This window comes from Gadus macrocephalus, chromosome 13, assembly GCF_031168955.1.
Source record: "Gadus macrocephalus chromosome 13, ASM3116895v1".
In the NCBI taxonomy this organism is placed as follows: Eukaryota; Metazoa; Chordata; class Actinopteri; order Gadiformes; family Gadidae; genus Gadus; species Gadus macrocephalus.
Window position 1 is genome coordinate 5,686,308 of NC_082394.1, and position 21,406 is coordinate 5,707,713.

General features: G+C 47.2%; 1 protein-coding gene across 1 annotated transcript in view; it reads left to right on the forward strand.

Annotated features, from left to right (window-relative positions):
• Positions 1–20,968, forward strand: part of grm2a (glutamate receptor, metabotropic 2a) — a 22,968-nt gene extending 2,000 nt beyond the window's left edge. The window contains exons 2-5 of the mRNA XM_060068321.1: positions 8,887–9,724; positions 11,581–12,644; positions 16,882–17,059; positions 19,851–20,968. Of these exons, the coding sequence (XP_059924304.1) occupies positions 8,887–9,724; positions 11,581–12,644; positions 16,882–17,059; positions 19,851–19,924 (2,154 nt within the window). The 3' untranslated portion in view covers positions 19,925–20,968. The remainder of the gene's footprint in view (positions 1–8,886; positions 9,725–11,580; positions 12,645–16,881; positions 17,060–19,850) is intronic.
• The last annotated feature ends 438 nt before the right edge of the window (positions 20,969–21,406 follow it).

Consider the following 21,406-nt stretch of genomic DNA (forward strand, 5'->3'; position numbering starts at 1 on the left):
GGGGCTGGGTGGGGCTGGGTGGTGCTGGGTGGTGCTGGGTGGGGCTGGGTGGGGCTGGGTGGTGCTGGGTGGTGCTGGGTGGGGCTGGGTGGGGCTGGGTGGTGCTGGGTGGGGCTGGGTGGGGCTGGGTGGTGCTGGGTGGGGCTGGGTGGGGCTGGGTGGGGCTGGGTGGGGCTGGGTGGTGCTGGGTGGGGCTGGGTGGGGCTGGGTGGTGCTGGGTGGTGCTTGGTGGGGCTGGGTGGAGCTAGGTGGTGCTGGTGGGCCGGGTTACCCCATGAACTAAAAAATCAACAACAAAACAACAACACCCCTGAATACATCCCACCGTCGTCTGGCTCATCCTCGTCACCATGGTAACGCCTCAGAGGGACCGGGTGGTGGGGAGAGGCGGCGGCGGCGGCGGCGGCGGCGGCGGCGGTGGGGGCCGCTACATGCTACCCCGGCGCCGGGGGCCGTGGGTGGGCTTGGCTGTCGAGGCGCCGCGGCGTGCCACGAGCACAGCTTGGAGCGGCGTGCGGAGGCGGGCTTCTATGACGCTGTCACGCAGCCCCCCCCCCCCCCCCCCCCCCCCGCGAACCCACCCATCTGTGGCTCGGCCACAGATTCCCATAACCGGTATCCCTTGGACCTCCCATAAGAGGTCCAACGCCCCCAAGAGGCTCTGGAGGGGGGCTGTGAGAGGTCCAACGCCCCCAAGAGGCTCTGGAGGAGGGCTGTGAGAGGTCCAACGCCCCCAAGAGGCTCTGGAGGGGGGCTGTGAGAGGTCCAACGCCCCCAAGAGGCTCTGGAGGGGGGCTGTGAGAGGTCCAACGCCCCCAAGAGGCTCTGGAGGGGGGCTGTGAGAGGTCACCAGCTTCCGCAAAAGACTCAAGACTCCCCTGTTCAGAGTTCATAGTCAAACCGTCCCCCGTCCCCTCCTACTTATTCTATGTTATGCGTCTTGGCACTTAATGTACGCACATATTGTATGTCGTACTTAGTTAAAGCACTTAGTTGTGTAGCATCTTATCCTAGCTATCTTTGTTGTGCACGGGGAATGGGTTAACCTAGCTATCTTTGTTGTGTACGGGGAATGGGTTAACCTAGCTATCTTTGTTGTGTACGGGGAATGGGTTAACCGATTGTTAGTGCTTGGAACTTGGTTCTATGAACATGTATTGTTCCACCATCTTCTGACAAATGTACTTATTTAAGTCGCTTTGGATAAAATAGCGACTTAGGAAATAGGTGATGGTTTGATGAGGCTGACACCAATCGCTCAACTGGATCATAGACAAGAGCATTTATAATTAATAAAAATAATAATATGATAAAGCTGTATCTATCTATCCATCTATAATAGAGTGGCTAGTGAGAAGTAGGCTTAGTGAGTTTTCCAGGTGATGAGCTCAGGTGAATATCTTATTTTTTATCTTTGTTTTCTGGGTCTTTTACTCTTGAGGAATGTTTAGGACTCCGTGGCGTTCAGTTCAGTGCCTCCTGCATCTTCTCTCATGCGTGAAACGCCGGATGATTCGGAGCAGACCAAGCGGACATGATCCACATTTGTCTGTGAAACGGTGGAATCTGTCATCCATGAGGAGGCCGGTTTAAAGCTGATGTGGGGGTCCTTAAAGCTGCCTTCAGTCCTGGTTCAGTCCTGCTGCTCGCTGCAGAGGCCCGATCCTCACATTAACGAGGATTCCCCGTCAAGACGAGCGTCAATTAGAGATGTTTTCCTGTTCTTTCCTCGGGCTAATGAATGCGTCGCGGGCCCCTGGCCCTCGGCCGTGGGCCCCCCCCCCGGCAGCGTGGTGCTGAGCGCACGATGACAACATGATCACTAACAGTATCTCCAGCGGTACACCTCCGTGTGTCACACACTAAAGGCTCTCAGAGCGTCTCGCTGCAGGAGGAGCTGCCTGCCTGCCCAGGCGTACTGCACTGATCTATTTATACTCGGATCATTTAAAACACATCCCTGGGTCTGTTTATAAAGAAGAGGCCTCTGTGTGACTAAGGGGCCGACTAGTTGTGCCTCAATTATGAATACTTATGTTCTTATTATTGTCATTATTATGACAGCGTAGTAGTATTAATATTATTATTACTAATATTGTTATTATGTTATTATTATTATCGTTGTTTTATTACTATTATTATTATTATTATTATTATTATTATTATTATTATTATTATTATGACAACTTACCCGAACCCTATTATTACAATTATAATTAGTTGTACTATTTTTACTGTAATTTGTATTATTATTATTATTACTTCTATTTTTATTATGTTTTTATTATCGTTACTATTATTACTACCATTATTATTATCATTATATACCCTGCATGTCAACGAAAAGAACATGCTACCTAAATCATACGCAATTCCCTTGTGTTGGACTATTCAGTGTTATGGAGAAACACACTATTTTAACTCCCTTGTGTTGGACTATTCAGTGTTATGGAGAAACACACTATTTTAACTCCCTTGTGTTGGACTATTCAGGGTTACTGTGGATCACACTTATTTTATTCTCTTGTGTTGGACTATTCAGTATTATGGTGGAACACACTTTTTTTAATTCCATTGCGTTGGACTATTCAGTATTATGGTGGAACACACTATTGTAATTCCCTTGTGTTGGACTATTATGTGTTATGGTGGAACACACTATTTTAACTCCCTTGTGTTGGACTATTCAGTATTATGGTGGAACACACTATTGTAATTCCCTTGTGTTGGACTATTCAGTGTTATGGTTGAACACTCTATTTTCCCATCACAGTTATATTCTTCTTGCTGATATATAGAATGGTATTATGAATACTTAGAGAGAAGCCCAGCCTCCCTCAGACTCTTGCCTCCTGTCTGGTGGTTCCTGCAGAGTTCTTAATGGAAGCTGTTACGGTTTAAAGGTGTAAAGAGTCGTCTCAGAATAACCATTGTGACGGCCACAGGGTTGCCTCTGTTTTTATGTTGTTGCTGCTGTGTGAATTCTGTGCTTAAATAGCACCATAGATCCAAACAGGGAAATTAATACTGAAGGGATACAGGGACATGCATTTATACCTACAAACATATAAACATATATACACGTATGCATATGCATGCATTCATACATATACAGTACATACATACAAATATGTACACTTTATGTTGAAAGTATAGACCGTTGCGAATCCCATTGAAACAAAAGGTTCGGTCTTCAAAACGAGAGCTGGTTAATTGTGAAAAATGAATTAAACTTTAATCAGACAACGCGGTTATATGCTATAGATCCTAGAGTATCGGTTGTATAAAGGCTGGGACGAATTTCGAATTATAAATATTATGTACAATGCATAACGTTAGCTCTCTGGCTCATAGCTGAGCGGACGAGAATGCCTCCCGTTGCCAAGTCGTAGCTAAGGTCTGTCCTATTTACTGGAGGAGTGAACAACGTTTCCTTTGCATAAGAACTTACGGGAAGGTAGTGATTGTTCTGGGTATTAGTCAAACCCTCAGGCGTTACCAGGGAAACAAAGTTATGGCTTGTGAAAAAAGTTTATATTTGAATGGGAAAAAATGTTAACGGTCCAAATGTTAAAAATCGATTTTGACCCTCGGGAACGAATAATCGAATAATCGAATATTCTGATCCATCCCTAATACATATGCAGTCATACATAGGGCCTACATATGCATTCATACATATATACATGCATTCATACATGTATACACACATATATTCACACATACAAATACGTATAAACATACATGCATTCAAACATACATATATACATGCATTCATACATATATCAACACATATATACATACATTACTTACAAACATTTATATATATCTATAAATGTACAAATGTATACATACATACATACATACATACATACATATCCATAGGCAGAAGGTAGCTCCAGCCGTGAGCAGAAGTGCCTGTAGGTCCTCTGTCTGGCTGAAGGCTGTCAGGGACGTGACGGAGGCGAGGCCCCAGGGTACTGATCAACAACCTGTCTGCTGCGGAGCTCCTCTCGGTACACCTGGTGAAGCATCTCAAAGGCGGTTGCCTAGCAACAGAAGCCTTCAGGAAGGAAATGATAATAGAGACAGCATGTCTGTGTGTGTCGTGTGTGATGGTTGCCTGTCTTCACATGCGTATGCATTCAGTGTGTGTGTGTGTGTGGGGGGGGGGGGGGGGGGGGTGTTGGATGTGTTTGTGTGTGTGGGGGGGTGTCTGTATATGCTTCATTTTCGTGGTCACATTGGCACGCTATCCACTGCCCTAGTGTGTTTGTGTGTATGAGTATGTGTGCGTGTGTGTGGTGTGTATGTGTGTGTGTGTGTGTGAGTATGTGTGCGTGTTGTATGCGTGTGTGGTGTGTGTCTGTGTGATGTGTGGCCATGTGTATGTGTGGTGTGTGTGTGTGTCTATGTCTGTGTGTGTGTGTGTGTGTGTGTGTGTGTGTATGGTTTGTGTGGTGTGTATGTGTGTGGATTTGTGTGTTGTGTGGTGTGTGTGTGTATGTGTGTGTGTGTGTGTGTGTGTGTGTGTGTGTGTGTGTGTGTGTGTGTGTGTTGTGTGGCCATGTGTGTGTGGTGTGTGTGTGTGTGTGTGTGTTGTGTGTGGTGTGTGTGTGTGTGTGTGTGTGTGTGTGTGTGTGTGTGTTGTGCGGCCATGTGTGTGTGTGTGTGTGTGTGTGTGTGTGTGTGTGTGTGTGGTGTGTGTGTGTGTGTGTGTGTGTGTATGTGTGTGTGTGTGTGTGTGTGTGTGTGTGTGTGTGTGTGTGTGTTGTGCGGCCATGTGTGTGTGTGTGTGTGAGTGTGTGTGTGTGGTGTGTGTGTGTGTGTGTGTGTGTGTGTGTGTGTGTGTGTGTGTGTGTGTGTGTGTGTGTGTGTGTGTGTGTGTGTGTGTGTGTGCATAGCGCTACAGTGCTGCAGTGGAAGGCGGCACATGGCTGCTCTAAACTGCTGAGTGAAACGTTGTTGTTTACTGAAGAAGATGGGCACAACTTTTCATGCAGAACAAATCGTGTTAAGATCTTCACCGAGCCTTCGTGTTTCCCAGACATTCTCCGATCGTCTCGGTAACCTCTCCAGAACACTTCCTTCAGTCCATCTCATATCCATCATATGGTTTTAGTTTCACTGTTCATCTCTGTTCAATGCAACCAACTCCTGCCCCTGGTCCACCAGAACAATCTGGTATCTACCTCGTATCTATCTGGTATCTACCTCGTATTTATCTGGTATCTACCTTGTATCTATCTGGTATCTACGTTGAATCTATCTTGTATCTACCTTGAATCTATCCGGCATCTACCTTGAATCTATCAGGTATCTATCTGGGATCTATCTGGTATCTACCTTGTATCTATCTAGATATAAGTATTTACGGTAGATTAGGGTTTGATAGATTGAAGGTAGATACAAGCTAGAGGCTCGTAGATATTTAAATGTCCAGCCAAGATGTCACCCTTCCTCTAGGGGCTTGGAGGCCAAGATGTCACCCTTCCTCTAGGGGCTTGGAGGCCAAGATGTCACCCTTCCTCTAGGGGCTTGGAGGCCAAGATGTCACCCTTCCTCTAGGGGCTTGGAGGCCAAGATGTCACCCTTCCTCTAGGGGCTTGGAGGCCAAGATGTCACCCTTCCTCTAGGGGCTTGGAGGCCAAGATGTCACCCTTCCTCTAGGGGCTTGGAGGCCAAGATGTCACCCTTCCTCTAGGGGCTTGGAGGCCAAGATGTCACCCTTCCTCTAGGGGCTTGGAGGCCAAGATGACACCCTTCCTCTAGGAGCTTGGAGGCCAAGATCACTCGCTTCACGCTGCCAATAGCTTTAGCCTTGGGGTTAGGTTCCCGGGTTAGGGTTAGGGTTAGGTTCCGGGTTAGGGTTAGGTTCCCGGGTTAGGGTTAGGTTTAGGTTCCCGGGTTAGGATTAGGGTTAGGTTCCCGGGTTAGGTTAAGGGTTAGGTTCCAGGGTTAGGGTTAGGTTCCCGGGTTAGGGTAAGGGTTAGGTTCCAGGGTTAGGGTTAGGTGTGTTAGGATTAGGTTTAGGTTTGGTAGGGCTAGGGTGAGGTTTCTTGGGGTTAGGTTCCTGGTCTGCTGTATGCAGGGATACCGGTTATGGGAATACAAAGCTTAATCCTCGCCGTGTTTCCCTCTCTATGGCTGCTGGTCCCGGCCTAACCCTAAACCATCCACAGAAAACCCTGCGACTGTAATCACACAATGCTCTCCTCTTATTACCGAAGTGTACGGTGCGATGTCTGCAGCCTAACCTACACACAACGTACATGCTGTTCACTGACCTGTCTCTGAACTGGGATGGAGGATCAAACTCCCTGCTAAATGATTACAATATCAAACAGAAGGGATGATGATGTCACACTGATCGAGTGGCCCTCCACTTTATAGCCTGATCTTATAAAGCAGCAACCATGATACATGCATTTATACTCTCCTTACAGCTTTCCCCAAGCTGTTTGTATCAGTTATACATCAGTTATGTCTGTGGTGTGTTTGACTGCGAACAGAGCTTTATTTACTGCTCTAGATTATATAACCAAATGGTTAACCGTGTAAGCATCTGTTATACTGCAGGAATTGTATGCCTATTATATCAATTAACAGGGTATTATTTCAGACGGTTGCTATTTGAATGGTTTACGATATAATATTTACAGAAGTTTAGATTGGATTACTCAATGCTCAAAATCAATTATCTATCTTAATGTGTAATAAGTTTTTTTTTTGTTCTGAAACAAAAAGTTCTGAAACGTTATTTACGCCCACATGTTTAAATGCGTAGCCTACATGGCTGTAAACGGACCTACAATCTTTCTCTGATTACCTAATGTAGACCCATCTAATCGAATCAAATCTTCCTCATGCAGTAAAAAAAGCCCACACACACACACACACACACACACCTCGGAAGTGTTCTTTCCCCCTTCTTCAAGACATGATGTTAATAGGATAAAGTTATGATTAATCTGCGTGGAAAGAGACGATTATTGGAGATGATTTTAATATTTGAGATGGGACTTTATTCTTTGGTTTTGATCTTTTTTTTAATTAGAAATGGTGGAAGCTCGGCTTTTTTCTGTAGGTTATTATCAGGCTTTCAATATAGAAATAGTTGAGTTGAATAAATGGTCTTCCTCCATATTGACCCATCGTGGTTGTTCGTTACACTTTATTAGCAGCCACATTGCTCACTGTATTCTCAGCATGTCTATACTACCTGAGTGACGCAGTAATACTGCATACTGTTCACTGTACTCTGAGCATGTATATATATATCACCTGAGTGACGCAGTGAAACTGCATTAGCTGCCACATGCTCACTGTTCTCCGAGCATGTATATTATCAGCATACCAAGTTCGCATTTCGTAAATATTTCTTCCTGTTAATATTTTAAGGTATTTTTACCACCAGATCTGCACTCAAACTAGTCTATTGCTTTCCTGACAATTGATTTATTGAAGAGGCTGAGTTTGTAATGCTGGCAAACTAGAGCTGGGTTGGCGTCTTTACGCAAAGGTTCTGACTCGCCTTCCTTAGGCTTGAAGAGCCTGCAGCGAGAGGCTGTCTGGGGCTGCATCTTCAACCACTGTGCAATGTGTCAGGACGCTGACAAGTCCTATTAGGCATAGAAGGGGAAAAGTTATCCGCATTCTTTAGATATGTTGACTCACACTGCCGTCATCCTCCCTCTCTCTCTCTCTCTCTCTCTCTCTCTCTCTCTCTCTCTCTCTCTCTCTCTGACTCTCTCTCTCTCTCTCTCTCTCTCTCTCTCTCTCTCTCTCTCTCTCTCTCTCTTGCTATCCATGGTATCCATCACTTTACATTGAATCATATGCACTGGTTCATAGAGTAATGCTGTTTCCATGGTGACTTAATTGGGGTGGGGTTCAGTGTTAGTCCATTACTTGCTCCATTGGATCGTCTGGGTGCATTACCCTGTTATAGAAGCACAACAGTAGCATCACATTAACAGTGAGAGAGTCAAGTAGGTAAATGTCTCACAAGCACTCGTAAAAGAGACAAAGAAACAACCGACTGTGGTGAGAACATTTACTCCTGTGAGAAAACAAACAGCAGGCAGTTGTAGTGTAAATTATTGATGTGATCCACTTAGTGGCCATAATTACCGTCACACCGTTAGGTGTGATGGATGGAAGTAATGTAGAGATGTGAAGCCTTAAAGTTGCGGATTTAGTTGGATTTAGTGGTATCAACCAACTGCCCTCTTCACAACTACGGTGGCCTGTACTGGCCTTTATTAGAGTGCCAATAGGTACATCCACCATGATGTCATGGTCAACAACAGTATCGAGTAGCTAAGTGCTGAGGTTTCCTGGTACATTTAGAAATGTAGTCTGTAAAACTATAGCTCATAGCGTAATAAGATAGCGATTATGATTGAATATTTAAAATCCTCCAGAGCCGTTTCTCCGTTCTGGGCTACCGTAGATACATGGCGGCTCCTTGGAATAGGGCCCTGCCTGTGTAGATATGAAGGCAACATATGAATATTATCTCCGTTATTTCTGCAAAGTACGTCCTGCTAGATGCCACTGAATTCCACACTGCACTTTACATGACATTAGACGTAAAAATGCATGAGGCAGTAGACATTGATGCTTCATTTTACCAGCAGGTGAAATGTTGTTGGGTCATTACAAACCTTTTCATATTGAGACAGAGACCGCCAACCAATCCACCCAGTGTACTCAACCAAGAGGTGGTCCACCACGTCCTCCGCACACTTTACATCACCTCACCCTCCAACGTCTCCTCTCCTGGATGTCCATGTGGCTGACCTGCCCCCCCGATGTTCTCCACGTTCCTCCAGGTTCAACCTGCCCCCTGATGTTCTCCACGTGTCTCTTTCCCCCCCCCAGGTGGCCAACCTCCTCCGGCTCTTCCAGATCCCCCAGATCAGCTACGCCTCCACCAGCGCCAAGCTCAGCGACAAGTCCCGCTACGACTACTTCGCCCGCACCGTGCCCCCCGACTTCTACCAGGCCAAGGCCATGGCGGAGATCCTGCGCTACTTCAACTGGACCTACGTGTCCACCGTGGCGTCGGAGGGCGACTACGGCGAGACGGGCATCGACGCCTTCCAGCAGGAGGCGCGCGCCCGCCACATCTGCATCGCCACCTCGGCCAAGGTGAGCCGCTCGATGAGCCGCTGGAGCTACGAGAACGTGATCCGCTCGCTGCAGCTCAAGTCCAACGCCAAGGTGGTGATCCTGTTCACGCGCAGCGAGGACGCCCGCGAGCTGCTGGTGGCCGCCAACCGCATGAACGTGTCCTTCACCTGGGTGGCCAGCGACGGCTGGGGCGCGCAGGAGAGCGTGGTGCGCGGCAGCGAGGCGGTGGCCGATGGCGCCTTCACCATCGAGCTGGCCTCCTACCCCATCCCCCGCTTCAACGACTACTTCACCAGCCTGCACCCCTACAACAACACCCGGAACCCCTGGTTCAGGGAGTTCTGGGAGAACCAGTTCCAGTGCAGCCTCCACGACCTGGGCTGCGGGAAACACTCGCTGAAGGACGTGCCCTTTGAGCCCGAGTCCAAGATCATGTTCGTGGTGAACGCCGTGTTCGCCATGGCGACCGCCCTGCACAACATGAGGCAGGCCCTGTGCCCCAACTCCACCGGCGTCTGCGAGGCGCTCAAACCGGGCAACGGCAGGAAGTTCTACAAGGACTATATCCTCAAGGTCAAGTTTGATGGTGAGTTCGGCCTCGCTCTTCTATAGGCTCCCTTGCTGTTTGTTTGAGTCATACATATTTGATGGGCTCTCTTTTACTTCAAATAAACCCGAAGTCGGTAACCTTCCCTGCACACACATCGACCAATTATATTCCATTGGATGCAGGACAAACCCAGGATGTTTCTCAGGCTTCATGCACAAAGACAAGAGGTTGTAATAATAGTGTTGCTGTTTCAGGCTGGGGGTCTTGGCTTGGGTACAGGGTTAGGGTTGGATGGAGAGAATAATAGATCCAGAGTTATGGTTTGTCATATAGAGTAATAGATCCAGGGTTAGGGTTGGATAGAGAGTAATTAATCCAGGGTTAGGGTTACAGTTAGGGTTAGATCAGGGATGGGCAACTTTCATGATAAAGAGGGCCACATTTTCATCATAACCATCGGAGGGCCACATGACTGCACACTTCAACTAAACGTGAGCTGAGAGAAGCTACACAATTTTGAATTTGGTAGATATGATTTCCTGTAATCTGGTGCATTTTGGGGATGGCCACTACCTAAAAAATCATCCAGAATCATAACCTATGTACGGTATATTAATTAAACCAACATACATTCATTTCATGTTTTCCATGCTCAAACAGCCACATGAATGGTCAGTATTTTTATCAGTGCAAAGGGCTCGCATACATCATCATTCAATGAAGTCAAAAAACTGAAAAACAGTGGCCCAACATTAAGTGCAACAACTCAATGAACTCAAACCCAACAAGCAGTTGTAGTAGTTGTAGTGGCGACTTAAGTGGATATCTTTAATGACTGATATTGCTTCTAAGCAAACTAGACGCATGGGTTTGCCTTCGAATTCTATGAATTCTTCTCATCTTTCTTGACCGAGTTTTCTGTAACTCGATCAATTATTATTATTATTATAATTTTTTTATTTTCTTTTTTTTTTTTTTTTATGTGCGGGCCTGACTGAGTGAGGATGCGGGCCGCACTGAGTGAGGATGCGGCCGCATGCGGCCCGCGGGCCGCCAGTTGCCCATCCCTGGGTTAGATGGAGAGAGTATCATATCCAGTTGTTTCAGTGCGACGGGAAATTAAAGAGATGGGTTAAATCATTCATGCAAATGAAAACCCCAACGGATTTGAATACTGATAGGTGTATAATATTCTCTCTCTCTCCGTGGACGGCAATTAGGTGAAACCTGTGTGTCCGCAGTCCACCCGCTAGACCGGACCGGGCCAGTCTAGATGATTGGACGACAGGAGACACCCTTGACATTTAGCACTGTTCTCTGAATTAAATTTTCTGTCAAAAAGCTCACTGAAATTCTAACACCCACTCAAGACAACATCCCTACATTCTCACCCAGTGCAAGGAGTTCTGCTCATAGCCCTGCACTGAACTCTGTCATGCAAATGCAACTATGTTTCGGGTTTATGCTTTAATTATGAACATTATGAACTCATGTGTTATCTGCCTGAAAACCCCTTTCTCTTTACTTTTCCTCCTCCTTCTCTCTATTTTCCTCCCCCTTCTCTCTCTTTCTCTCCCCCTTCTTTCTGTTCCTCCCCCTTCTCTTTCTTCACCCCCCTCTCTCTATTTTCCTCCCCCTTCTCTTTATTTTTCCTCCCCTTCTCTCTCTTTTCCTCCCCCTTCTCTCTCTTTTTCTCCCCCTTCTTTCTTTTTCCTCCCCTTCTTTTTATTTTCCTCCCCCTTCTCCCTCTTTTCCTCCCCCTTCTCTTTCTTTATCCTTCCCTTTCTCTCTTTTCCTCCCCCTTCTATCTCCTTCCTCCCCCCTTTCTCTCTCTTTCCTCCCCCTCCTATCTCCTTCCTCCCCCCTTTCTCTCTCTTTCCTCCCCCTCCTAGCGCCGTTCCGTCCGGCCGACACGGAGAACATGGTCCGCTTCGACGGCTTCGGGGACAGCCTCGGCCGCTACAACATCTTCCACTACCACAAGGAGGGCGCCCGCTACGTCTACCGCAAGGTGGGCTACTGGGCCGAGAGCCTCACCCTGGACACCCACCTGATCCCCTGGGCCGGCCGGGCTGCGCCCACCTCCCAGTGCAGCGACCCCTGCAGGAAGAACGAGGTGAAGAGCATGCAGCCGGGCGACGTGTGCTGCTGGATCTGCATCCCGTGCCAGGCCTACCAGTTCCTCCGCGACGAGTTCACCTGCGCCGACTGCAGCTTCGGCCAGTGGCCGCTGGCCAACCTGAGCGGCTGCTACGACCTGCCCGAGGAGTACATCCGCTGGGAGGACGCCTGGGCCGTCGGCCCCGTCTCCATCTCCTGCCTGGGCATCGTCTGCACCCTGTGCGTGGTGGGCCTGTTCCTCAAGCACAACCAGACCCCCGTGGTGAAGGCCAGCGGGCGGGAGCTGTCCTACATCCTGCTGCTGGGGGTGCTGATGTGCTACAGCATGACCTTCATCTACATCGGCAAGCCGTCGGCCGCCGTGTGCACGCTGCGCCGCCTGGGCCTGGGCACCTCCTTCGCCGTGTGCTACTCGGCGCTGCTCACCAAGACCAACCGCATCGCCCGCATCTTCAGCGGCGCCACGGACGGCGCGCAGCGGCCGCGGTTCATCAGCCCCGCCTCCCAGGTGGCCATCTGCGGGGGCCTGATCTCCTGCCAGCTGCTGGTGGTCCTGCTGTGGCTGCTGGTGGAGACGCCGGGCGTGAGGAAGGAGGTGAGCCCCGAGAGGAGGGACGTGGTCACCCTCAAGTGCAACAGCAGGGACTCCAGCATGCTGCTGTCGCTCACCTACAACTGCGTGCTCATCGTCCTGTGCACCGTCTACGCCTTCAAGACCCGCAAGTGCCCGGAGAACTTCAACGAGGCCAAGTTCATCGGCTTCACCATGTACACCACCTGCATCATCTGGCTGGCCTTCCAGCCCATCTTCTACGTCACGGCCAGCGACTACAGGGTGAGGACTCTGCTCTGGGCGTCTGCGTACAGGTTCTATTTCCTGTAGGCGTAGCCGTCTAGGCTTCGCCTTATGGGTTGGTCTCGTGCGTGCTCTCGCATGCACGCGAGAGCACGCACGGGACAAGCCCAAACCCTTCAACCCAAGACTTCGGCAAAGCCTAGAAGGCTATGCCTACAATCATAGAACTAGAGTTATAATAACATAACTATCGTTTCTGTATTGTAATCTTTTCTAAATGACCAAAACGCGGTGCGTGTTTGTGTGATTGAGGTAAAACGGTTGTGCATTTGTTTGTCTTGCATTGATTTGCTGAGGGCACAAGCAAAGGTTTTGGACAAGGGCCCGATTGTGGATCAGCGCTAGGTGTGTTTTCATTAACTGACCCTTGATGTTAATAACAGTTGATGTTATTTAAGCGTGATATTTAATATAACGTCAACGGCTCATTGGAACGACTCACCTCACCTCGGACGGAAATCCCTCTACTATGTTATTCGAATAATTAAAGATATAAATGCCATCCTCTGAAGAAAAAAGACACACAGACAGACAGACAGACGGTGTACAGTAATTCAGTGAAAACAGTCTGAACCTGGGAGCCTCCGGGGAGAGTTTGAGTGAGGGGATGCGTAGGTAAAGCCCCCCCCGAGACCCCCAGAGAGAAACACAGAGTCCTGCCCGCACACGAGGCGGGGCTGATGGGGAGCCGATGTCCCCTCGCGTCCCCACGGGCCAGAGGAGGGCTGTAGCAGCGGAGCCCAGCTGTGTGCTGCTGTCCTGGGACCGCGGGGGGGGCCTCTGAGGGACCCCCCGCGTTAGAGTTAGTTAGAGGGACTCATGGACACAGATCTCCACTTTGACACATGAATAATTACTGTGTCGGCCCAGCTCCCACATGCCTCGCGTTCCTCCCGCTGAAGGACGGATTACGAGTGCTCGTGGGTTTGTGGCTCGTTCTCGAGTGGCTGTGCCACAGTCTTGCACGTTATGGCCTGCCATGGAGCGACCACGTAGACACTGTACTGGGTGGTCTTGCACGGAATGATAAGGCAAGGCAAACTAAATATGAACTACGGAGCCATGACTATCACATTTGATTAAGCTATACAATATTGAAGATGTGTTCTGCACCCACAGGGGATAGGGCAATCCTGGGGAAGCCTGCTCCCCCCCCCCCCCCCCCCCCATTACACACAAACACACACACACACACACACACACACACACACAACAAACACACACTCACACCGCTCATAAACAGTGCTGATTAAACAGCACGCTAATATCCCTAGTGCTCATATGAAAGCACTGATGGATAAAATTCAAAGTGGAAGGGCAGGAAAACAAATAGCGTCTGTTACCCGTGTACCATCTACTAAAGAAGGTATATACATTCCCTTTAGGAAGATATATGTATACGTGTTATATATTTTTAATATTTAGGTTCTCTCTCGACATTGGGGTTTTCCCCCACTATGATTTATAACTACCAAAAGTACAGGATTTATAATCTACTGAAAGGAACAATATCTCAAGCTTACAAATTCTGAAGCCCAAAGATTGCAGCGTTACTTAAATTCTAGAAGCACAACGACAACAATAGTAGACAATGTAGGCAGAGGGACTTCAGTAAGAAAGAACCTGGGATGAAAGAAAAGCAACACAAATGAAGTACAAATGAAATGCTAAATTATATTGCGTTTTTATATGTTAATCTTTGTCACACCTTCAAACCAAATATGACATTTGATGACACAATCCTTTGTACAAAGAGACATGTTCAAATGAGTCAATTAGGCATCCTTGTCTGGTTCTGTCTTCAACAACAATACACCAATGGCCCATCTCTGTTCCCTCTAGATGGTTTAAAATGAAACGGACAGCTGCACGTCTGCCTCGAAGCAAAAGGATGGGGTCTGAATGCTGTAATCGTGGTGCAGCAGTGCATTGGTCCTCTCTGTTTGACGGTTGAAAAACAGACAGTGGCAGTCAGTATATAGTGTACAACCCTCTGTGTTTGACAATGGCAGTCAGTATGAAGGTACAACCCTCTGTGTTTGACAATGGCAGTCAGTATGAAGGTACAACCCTCTCTGTTTGACAGTGGTAGTCAGTATGAAGGTACAACCCTCTCTGTTTGACAGTGGTAGTCAGTATGAAGGCACAACCCTCTCTATTTGACAGTGGTAGTCAGTATGAAGGTACAAGCCTCTATTTGACAGTGGTAGTCAGTATGAAGGTACAAGCCTCTATTTGACAGTGGTAGTCAGTATGAAGGTACAAGCCTCTATTTGACAGTGGTAGTCAGTATGAAGGTACAATCCTCTCTGTTTGACAGTGGTAGTCAGTATGAAGGCACAACCCTCTCCATTTGACAGTGGTATTCAGTATGAAGGTATAATCCTCTCTATTTGACAGTGGTAGTCAGTATGAAGGCACAACCCTCTCTATTTGACAGTGGTAGTCAGTATGTAGGCACAACCCTCTCTATTTGACAGTGGTAGTCAGTATGAAGGTACAAGCCTCTATTTGACAGTGGTAGTCAGTATGAAGGTACAAGCCTCCCTGTTTGACAGTGGTAGTCAGTATGAAGGTACAAGCCTCTATTTGACAGTGGTAGTCAGTATGAAGGCACAACCCCCTCTATTTGACAGTGGTAGTCAGTATGAAGGTACAAGCCTCTATTTGACAGTGGTAGTCAGTATGAAGGCACAACCCTCTCTATTTGACAGTGGTAGTCAGTATGAAGGCACAACCCTCTCTATTTGACAGTGGTAGTCAGTATGAAGGTACAATCCTCCCCCATCAGTGGACAGATGGAGGAACCCTTCCTAACGCTACTCATGTCCTCTGGTCTGACTGAGCAACTGCTCGTGAATTATTAAACACACCGTTCATTCTTATGCAATGCTGTCACACGGTGCTGCTTAAGATCCAAGTTGATTCTCTTCTTTTTTTAAAGGTATTCTTAATGACCTGCACTGTATTAACTAACGGATTTAAATGGTACATTAACATTCCAGGTGTGAAAGAAAGCCAAATGTTTCTACTGGTTTGAAGCAGACTGGATTCATTTGAAACAAATCATATATTTTTTTAAGGATAAAGTGAAAGAAATGTTACCAAATGTTGAATGTACAATACTGCCATTCCATATTGTTAAAATATTTGGTTTCATGTGCATATGTCTCACATATGTTTGCATGTTTATCTATACATCTTACTTACACAATTTGCCATCTAATTCAACACTTATTGTTCAACACAATAATACTTCCATTACACCTTTGATTCCCCTTCATATTTCCCTTCTGAATCAATAGGCTTGAAGAAGTACTCCAGTACTGATACTGTGGTCGACTGGTCGTATATTATATATATATCCATCTATATATAATGGTATACAGCTCTGCTCTATGTGGGTGTTTCACACTTTAACGCAGGAACAGTGTGTTCCCCTGCTCGGTGTCACCTTATCCTCATACCGTCATTACCGTTCAACAATCTGGGACAGACGTCCGCCTGCCGAGACAGACTGACAAGAACACAGCAGACACCCACACGGCCCATCGGAGGCGCTACATGGGGGGGAGGCAACATTGGGGGGTGGAGGCAGGGTGGAGGTGGGAGGAGGCAACATGAGGGGGTGGAGGTGAGAAGGGAAGAGGGGGCCAGAAGTTCAGACAGGAGATTGAAGGCAACGAGAACCCGGTTCACGGTATGAACGGTGTGACACCACATCCCTGTTCTAATGTTAATGATGAAGGGACGTTCAACAGGTTGGGTTCCTCCATTACATATATACATTCTGTATAATGGCGTACTTGCTTTCCATTTGGTTTATCTCTCCATTTGGTTTATCAACCCCTTATCAACACAAGAATTGATTGTGCTCACAAGCGGTTCAATGTGTTGTCAAATCTGCCCGGTAACGACACGGTGTGGACCAATCAGCTACATTTACATTTGGGGCATTTAGCAGACGCATTTAGCAGACGCATTTATCCAAAGCAACAAAGCAACGGTTAATGCTCACATTCACACACCGACGGTGGAGTCAACCACGCAAGGCGACAGCCAGCTCGTCAGAAGAAATTTGGGTTGGGTGTCTTGCTCAGGGACACCGCGACACTCAGCTAGGAGGAGCCGGGGATCGAAGTACCAACCTTTCGGTTCCATAGCGGCCCCTGGTCGGTTCTGACGGGTGCGCCTGGTGCCTCTGTGTCGGTTCTAGGTGCAGACCACCACCATGTGCATCTCGGTCAGCCTGAGCGGCTCGGTGGTGCTGGGCTGTCTCTTCGCCCCCAAGGTGCACATCATCCTGTTCCAGCCCCAGAAGAACGTCAGCAGCCTGCGGGGAGCCAGCACCCGCCACAGCCTCCCCCCCGGCCCCGGCTCCAGCTTCTCTCAAGGTTCCTTCTATTTATTACTGTATTATTGTGTTTATTACTGTATTATTGTGTTTATTACTGTATTATTGTGTTTATTACTGTATTATTCTTCAGCCTCCCCACAGCTTATTCTTCTGTTAAGGATCCTTCGGTTTATTATTGCATTATTATCTTTCAGGTTCCTTCTGGTCCTCGTTATCATAGTGTTTATTACTGTATTATTCTTCAGTCTCCCCAAAACTCCAGCCTCTCTCAAGGTGCTCTCCTTCTGGTCCTCGTTATCATTGTGTTTATTACTGTATTATTCTTCAGCCTTCCTACGTTTCCAGCGTCTCTCAAGGTTCCTTCTGTTTATTACTGTATTATTGTGTTTATTACTGTATTACTCTTCAGTAGGGGTGTGACGAGATTAAACTCAACGATATTACCCGTCACGTTAAAAATCGGTCTCGCGAGATTTGTGATTTATCCAAACTTCTATTTGTCGCCTGTGGGGGCAGTAATGCGCCTTTGCTACATCTAGCCTGCCAGAACCTAAAGAAGGAGAAGGAAAAGAAGAGGAGGAGAAGCAGGGGAAGCAGGGGAAGCATCGAAAGCAGCCATAAGCTGTGTTCAAAATCGTTCCCTATCACGGATATCAGTGTACTATATAGGGTGCTCGCCATTTTGTAGTGGTGTTCGAATTCTCAGTGGTTAATTTCATGCACTATATAGTGCACTGAAAATACCCAAAATTTGAGTGTACATACGATGTAGCCTACATGTTTCTCCCGTATGCCACAATGCAATGCGTTCGTGTTTTTCCGGAGGAGAAGAAGAGGCTGAATAACCGCGAAAACGAATACATTTAATCAAAGTACATTTTGGGTACTTTGATTTGGTTTTGCACATAATATTGTTTGCACTTGAAAAAAAGAGAATTATTTAATTAAATTTATTTTAATTTATCTTTTATACATTTTAGTTTTAGTGTCAATTTCATGCATGTAAAGAGTTATAATAAAACATTTCAAAATGCATGCGCGACTTGGTTAAATAAAAGTCTGTTGGTCCAGTCATATAATTTGTCATTGTAGTGTTCGTAAAATCTCGTCTCGTCTCGTTCTCGTGAACCCAATATCGTGTATCGTCACACCCCTACTCTTCAGCCTTTGTACGGATCCAGCCTCTCTCAAGGTGCTTTCCTTCCCACTGGCTCCAGCTTTTCTCAAGGTTCCTTCTGTTTATTAATGTATTAATCTTCAGCCTCATTGTGGTTATTACTGTATTATTTTTCAGTCTCTCCATGGCTCCAGCTCCTCTCGAGGTGAATGCCTCCATAACGGTGATCTGCTGATCCACTTCATCATGTATCACATGTTTTAAGAGTTTCCTTCACCTCGTGACCTTCTGGTCCACTTCACCATTGGGTCGCGCTCTGTCACATATTTTAAGAGTTTCTGCCATTTCTGGATGAACGTTACCACAGTAACCAGAATCCTCCACTCATGTTGTGTTTGGATCCGTGACCGTGAACATGACGAGTCAAGGAGAAGTTTAGGAGACCTGGGGAGGAGAGGCATTGTAGTCACACGGCTACTACTCCAGCTCCCAGTACACCTCTCATGAGGAATAGTCCGTAGAGCAGCCACTGAGCAGCTTGTGGACCATGCGCACCTGGGCCTCTGTGTGGGTCTCAGCATGGGAGAGCGGAGAGACACCCAGTATATCCAATGGTTATGCCTGGAGCCGTCCCCTGGGGCTTAAGGGTTAGGGTGAGGTCAGTTCCTAGTGAGTCTGCTGCTGCCTGGTGCGTCTCCCGCCAGTGAGAAGAACAAACATCTTACATCACGCCTGGCGTGCTGTAAGATGTCACGCCCTTTCCCCCCAAGGTGCTGACCCCCCCCCCCCCAACACAGGGTCCACTTTAGGAGGGCAGACATCAACACGCTCCAACAACTAGAGTGAATCCCAGGTGCAAAGTCTGTCTCTGGACCGCCAATCACAGGGATGGATGATACTCGTCCTGCCTGTCATCCCTCTGTCTGTATATATAATCACCCATTCCTAAACTCATATATATATATATACATAAATACTATCTATGTACTATACATATATGCTCTTATATAGCCCTCCCTGTCCTCTCTGCATTCTGTCCATCCCCTCCTCTAACCTATCAATTATCATTGCATCCCTCTATCCATTCATCCATCCATCCATCCATCCATCTCCATTCCCCAGTGTTACTGATGGTAGTCTGTTGCACACAGTGACTGAAGACCATAGCCGAGGGAAGCCAGTAGGGACGGCTCAAAATAACCCGTTACTGCCTGGCAGACCGACCCTGCACTGACACGTCCTTACCTTCCCAACCAGTCAGCCTACACTGAAGACGGAGTCAACCGTGCAGGGGACAGCCAGCCGGTCGGGAGCCGTCAGGGTGAGGTGCCTTGCTCAGGGACACCTCGACACTCCGCTAGGAGGAGCCGGGGATCGTACTTGCAGCCTTTAGGTGTCAAGTGAACCCGCCCTCCCTCCTGAGCTAAGCCTGTTTTAAAGCCTGTTATTATTTTGTGAGCGTTGTTTCAGAAGCGACTGAAGTGACTGAACTTTGAGGTTCTGAATGTGGTCCACCAAAGTATTCAGATATTACAAACCTGTCGATATTTATTATAGAGGGATTTACTCCCTCTATTGTCAACTAAATCGATGATTAAAATGGTGTGTGTGTGTGTGTGTGTGTGTGTGTGTGTGTGTGTGTGTGTGTGTGTGTGTGTGTGTGTGTGTGTGTGTGTGTGTGTGTGTGTGTGTGTGTGTGTGTGTGTTGCAGGGTCCGCAGCCAACGTGGTCCCGACAGTCTGCAATGGCCGTGAGGTGGTGGACTCCACGACGTCGTCCTTGTGAGCAGCAGCCTCCACTAGGCTGACCCTCCTAACCCTAACCACAAGCCTAACCCCTAACCCTGACCCTAACCACAAGCCTAGCCCCTAACCACTAGCCTAACCCCTAACCCTGACCCTAACCACAAGCCTAACCCCTAACCCTGACCCTAACCACTAGCCTAACCCCTAACCCTGACCCTAACCACTAGCCTAACCCCTAACCCTAACCACTAGCCTGACCCCTAAACCTAACCACTAGCCTAACCCCTAACCACTAGCCTAACCCTAACCACTAGCCTAACCCTAACCCTAACCACTAGCCACACCCCTATCCCTATACAACCACCAGTCCTGATCCTGACCCACCCCCTTATATAACCACTTGCCTGACCTACCTCCCAAATATAACCACTAGTCCTGACCCACCCCATTATTTAACCACTAGTCAAGGGTCAGGGTCAGGGTTAGCCCCAACCCTAACCCTAACCCACCCTGTTAAATAACCACTAGTCCTGATCAGGGTCAGGGTTAGCCCTAACCCTTGCCCTAACCCTAGCCCTAGGCCTAACCCTAGCCCTAACCCTAACCCACCCTGTTATATAACCACTAGTCCTGATTCAGGTGTTGTGGATATTAAAGCGGTCACAGAGTCCTGGTTGTTGTCCTCTGAGTGCTGTGATACACGTCCCGCTTCCATCGTTCCTTCTTCTTTTTTACTAGAGATTTAAATGAGATGCCAACACATTTCCGAGTATCCCTTCTAAGGCTTAGGGTGAGGGTTAGCCCTAGCTAACCCTCACCCTAACCCTCACCCTGAACCTCACCCTAACCCTAAGCCTAAGAGTTCCAAGTATCCCTTCTAAGGGTGAGAGTGAGGTGAACCCTCAGCCTAACAGTTCCATGTCTCCTTCTTTTTACTGAAGATTCTTCTTGCAACATGGAGTAAATAATAGTAAAGCTGTTAAATGTAATATATACGAGATGTTTTTAATGTAGATTTTGGTGAACCAGTTTGTGCTTTCTGTAATTTATGTAAATAAAAAATGTGTTTTTTATTCATATCAAACAGACTAAATGGTTATTCTTACATTATTCAGAACACTAATATGCGTCAGAGATTGGGTTGATTAGCCAACATATTGTGATGTATCAACTTAACCCTTATTATCTGTCAATATTATATACTGTATATATAATGTGTCAATATAATTGCAGCTTCTCATCTACGAAAGCAATGCATAATGTTCATTCGCTACTTACAAAAGTGGTTTGGAGTTGATGTCATCTATATCTACAAGGGTCTATGGCGATCAAATTTGAGTTCTTCTTGAGGCATTTCTGACACAATATCATCTAACCTCTGCTGTAGTCACTTTTGTTCTCACTATCAAACATTTAGCCGATAACAACAAGCAATACAATATAAATATTTATATAATAATACGATTTCCAAAACTGCTCTGTGAATGATTCATATTTCATGACTTTATGAGCACAGATCGCG